The 2,754-nt window shown below is 35.1% G+C and overlaps 1 protein-coding gene across 4 annotated transcripts in view; it reads left to right on the plus strand.

The window, feature by feature from the left end:
- Window positions 1-283: 283 nt before the first annotated feature.
- LOC107703503 (diablo homolog, mitochondrial-like) overlaps window positions 284-2,754 on the plus strand; it is a 3,877-nt gene continuing 1,406 nt past the window's right edge. For 2 of the 4 annotated variants that reach the window (XM_016506126.1, XM_016506127.1), the window contains exons 1-5: window positions 291-354; window positions 758-890; window positions 2,183-2,308; window positions 2,394-2,504; window positions 2,633-2,729. In XM_016506126.1, the coding sequence (XP_016361612.1) occupies window positions 314-354; window positions 758-890; window positions 2,183-2,308; window positions 2,394-2,504; window positions 2,633-2,729 (508 nt within the window). In that variant the 5' untranslated portion in view covers window positions 291-313. Of the gene's footprint in view, window positions 355-544; window positions 558-717; window positions 891-2,182; window positions 2,309-2,393; window positions 2,505-2,632; window positions 2,730-2,754 lie in introns of those variants that run through there. The other 2 variants (XM_016506129.1, XM_016506130.1) reach the window with 2 other exon arrangements.

Raw genomic sequence — 2,754 nt, forward strand, 5'->3', positions numbered from 1 at the left:
CTCATTTAGACAGTATAATCAATAACAACAACAACAATAATAATTATTATTATTATTATTACGATGATACTGCCTTAACAATACTGAAGGAAATTGACACTTAAACAGGAATTATTCGTAAATATTTATTATTAGTAGTAGTAATAGTAGTAGTAGTAGTTGTATTGTTGTTGTTAAGTGTGTAGTTCGCTAAGTATTCTATCTTCTTAAATATTCATAAGGCTCATTATTATTAAACAGGACCTGAGGGTGCAATTCTCTGTCAACACCGATAGGGGGTTGATAAGACTTTCATTTCTTCATCTCAACAAGTATGGCGGCGTACAGAAGGAAATTGTTTGCTGTTGGATTGAGGTGGTATATATTTTAATAGTCTCATACTTCAATATTTTTTAATTTCGTGCAACGAAATCGTAGTGTATTTGTATTGCTGTACAATTAATTAATGGATGGAACAATAGTTGCTGTTACACAAACATGTCTGTAGGTTAGGGTGACCATACGTGCCATTTTCCCAGGACGCGTCCTGGGAAAATGGCACGTATGGTCACCCTACTGTAGGTTCGCTGTCTGTAGATTCGCTGCCTAACGTTCTTGTTTTTAGCTTCATTATTAATATGGAGCTTACTTTCCGTTTCATTTTAGCCTCATGTGTTTAAAACTGTCATGAATATGAAGTGTTGTCCTTGTACTGAGTGACTGAATTATACATCGTAGGTTGTTCCTGACATGAGCTTTGTCATTCTGTTTTGTGTAGCTGGGCAGCTTCTTTGATGAGCAGAAGCTCCTGTCAGAGCAGCCGCAGACTGGCTTTGCTGCCCACACTCCTCAGGAACAACTGGATGACCTTGAGTGTCACGGGTGCTCTGTGTGCCGTTCCTTTCATCCAGGTCTGAGCCATGATAATGTGATTGGAATATGGACTGTTTGATTGTTATAGCTGCTAATATTCAGTACACACATGCAGAGTTCAAAAGATAGCATCATTCCTGATATAATTGGTAGAATCTTCATGTACAATTCACTGTAATTACATTTACATTTGCATCAATGTAATTACGCTTACATTTATGTGGAAAAAATAGCTTTATTTAGAAATAAATAAAGTTTATTTATTTACATTTAAAATCATTTAAAATTAATGCATTTTATTTCTAATCGTATCGTGAAGTTAAACTATTGACATTTCAGGTTTGACATCTATTAACCTTTGTGCTTTGCTGAGAGTCCTTTACCTAATTTGATGTGTAAGCAGCCTTTTACAAATTGCTTGTATATCTCACATTATACTTTATTATCACCAAATCTCAGATCCAATCTTTTTGTCAACTTGTTTTCTTTCAGTTTAGCACAGGTTTTGCTTTTCTTTTTGGAATTGATTATTTGTAGGCCACATTAAGTTTATGCACCTTAGTTTTTAAGAGAAAAAAGTATTTTTTGTGGATAATATTGGCAGTGTTCACTCATAAACTGAGGTGCTTAAGCTCAGATGAGGCATTACAAACAATCAATTCCAAAAAGAAATGCAAAACCTGTGCTAATTGAAAACAAGCAACCAGTTAATAAAAATATTGAATACTTTATTTGGTAATAAAATAGCATAACAAGAAATTTATAAGCAATTTTTTTTGTAGGCTGGTCATGATGCCACTAGTGTAACAAGATGTGGGGGTGGGGGATCCCTCCAAAAATTATCTAATTTTTGGGGAAGTTATTACAACCTGTGTGAGTAAAGTCAATAAGTTTTAGTCCAATGCGATAACATAAACTAGCATTTTTGGATAAAAGAAAATTACTTACACAGATTACTTATGCCGAGTTTGTGTGCAAAGATGAGAGCATTAATGGGAGATAGTGTGTGCAAATATCAGAGAGAATGTAAAGCATTTCAATAAAACATCATGAAACATCTACATTACACAACTTTAGTTAAGCTTATCTGTGTGGGACCTCAATTTATTAATAGTGGCATACCATGGTTTGGCTTAGCTCATGTATATTAATCAGATAGCATGATTGAACGGCCTATGAAGATGACCTAGTAATGTCAACATGAGCTAATTAATATTTGTGAGTTCAGTCTTCACTATTTAGTGGTTACAATTCACCATGTAGAACTTCATTTCCACTAAATTGGTATCTGACAAACCTCTTAACAACTCTTTTTCTTTGTCTTGTTTAGAAACCAGAAAATCTGTCCCATGAAGATCTAGTGCGGAGGGCATCATCTCTGGTCAAAGACAGTGCTAATACTTACCTCTCACAAACTACTTTAGCACTGCTTGATTCTCTCTCAGGTTATATTAAGGTAATCAAAACTATTGGAACAGTTGCTTTCATTTTCATGATTTAAAAATCGCAAAAACAACATCCAACATACTTGTCTTCTCTAGGCTATAAACAGTCTTGTGTCATTACACAAGCGCTATGTGGGTTCCATCAACAGATTCACTTCTGTGGAGGAGGATGCAATCTGGCAGGTCATTCTTAGGCATCGTCAGGAGGTAATGACTTGAAAACACGGAGTTATTGTTCACAAGCTTTCAAATGAGAAGTAATACCTTCTTCTTTATATCTTCTTTTTAATCAAATTGATTGCAAAGTTGTTGTTTTTTTTTGTTTTTTTGATTAGGTAACTGACAGGAGAAAGGATTGCAAACAATTTGAATCCTGCTGGATGACGGCCATCAATCTCTCAGAGCTAGCAGCAGAGGCAGCTTTCAATGCAGGTAGCTCTCATTTTCTGGAACAGGC

The sequence above is a fragment of the Sinocyclocheilus anshuiensis genome, unplaced genomic scaffold, assembly GCF_001515605.1.
Source record: "Sinocyclocheilus anshuiensis isolate Anshui unplaced genomic scaffold, SAMN03320099.WGS_v1.1 scaffold330, whole genome shotgun sequence".
NCBI classification, from domain to species: Eukaryota; Metazoa; Chordata; class Actinopteri; order Cypriniformes; family Cyprinidae; genus Sinocyclocheilus; species Sinocyclocheilus anshuiensis.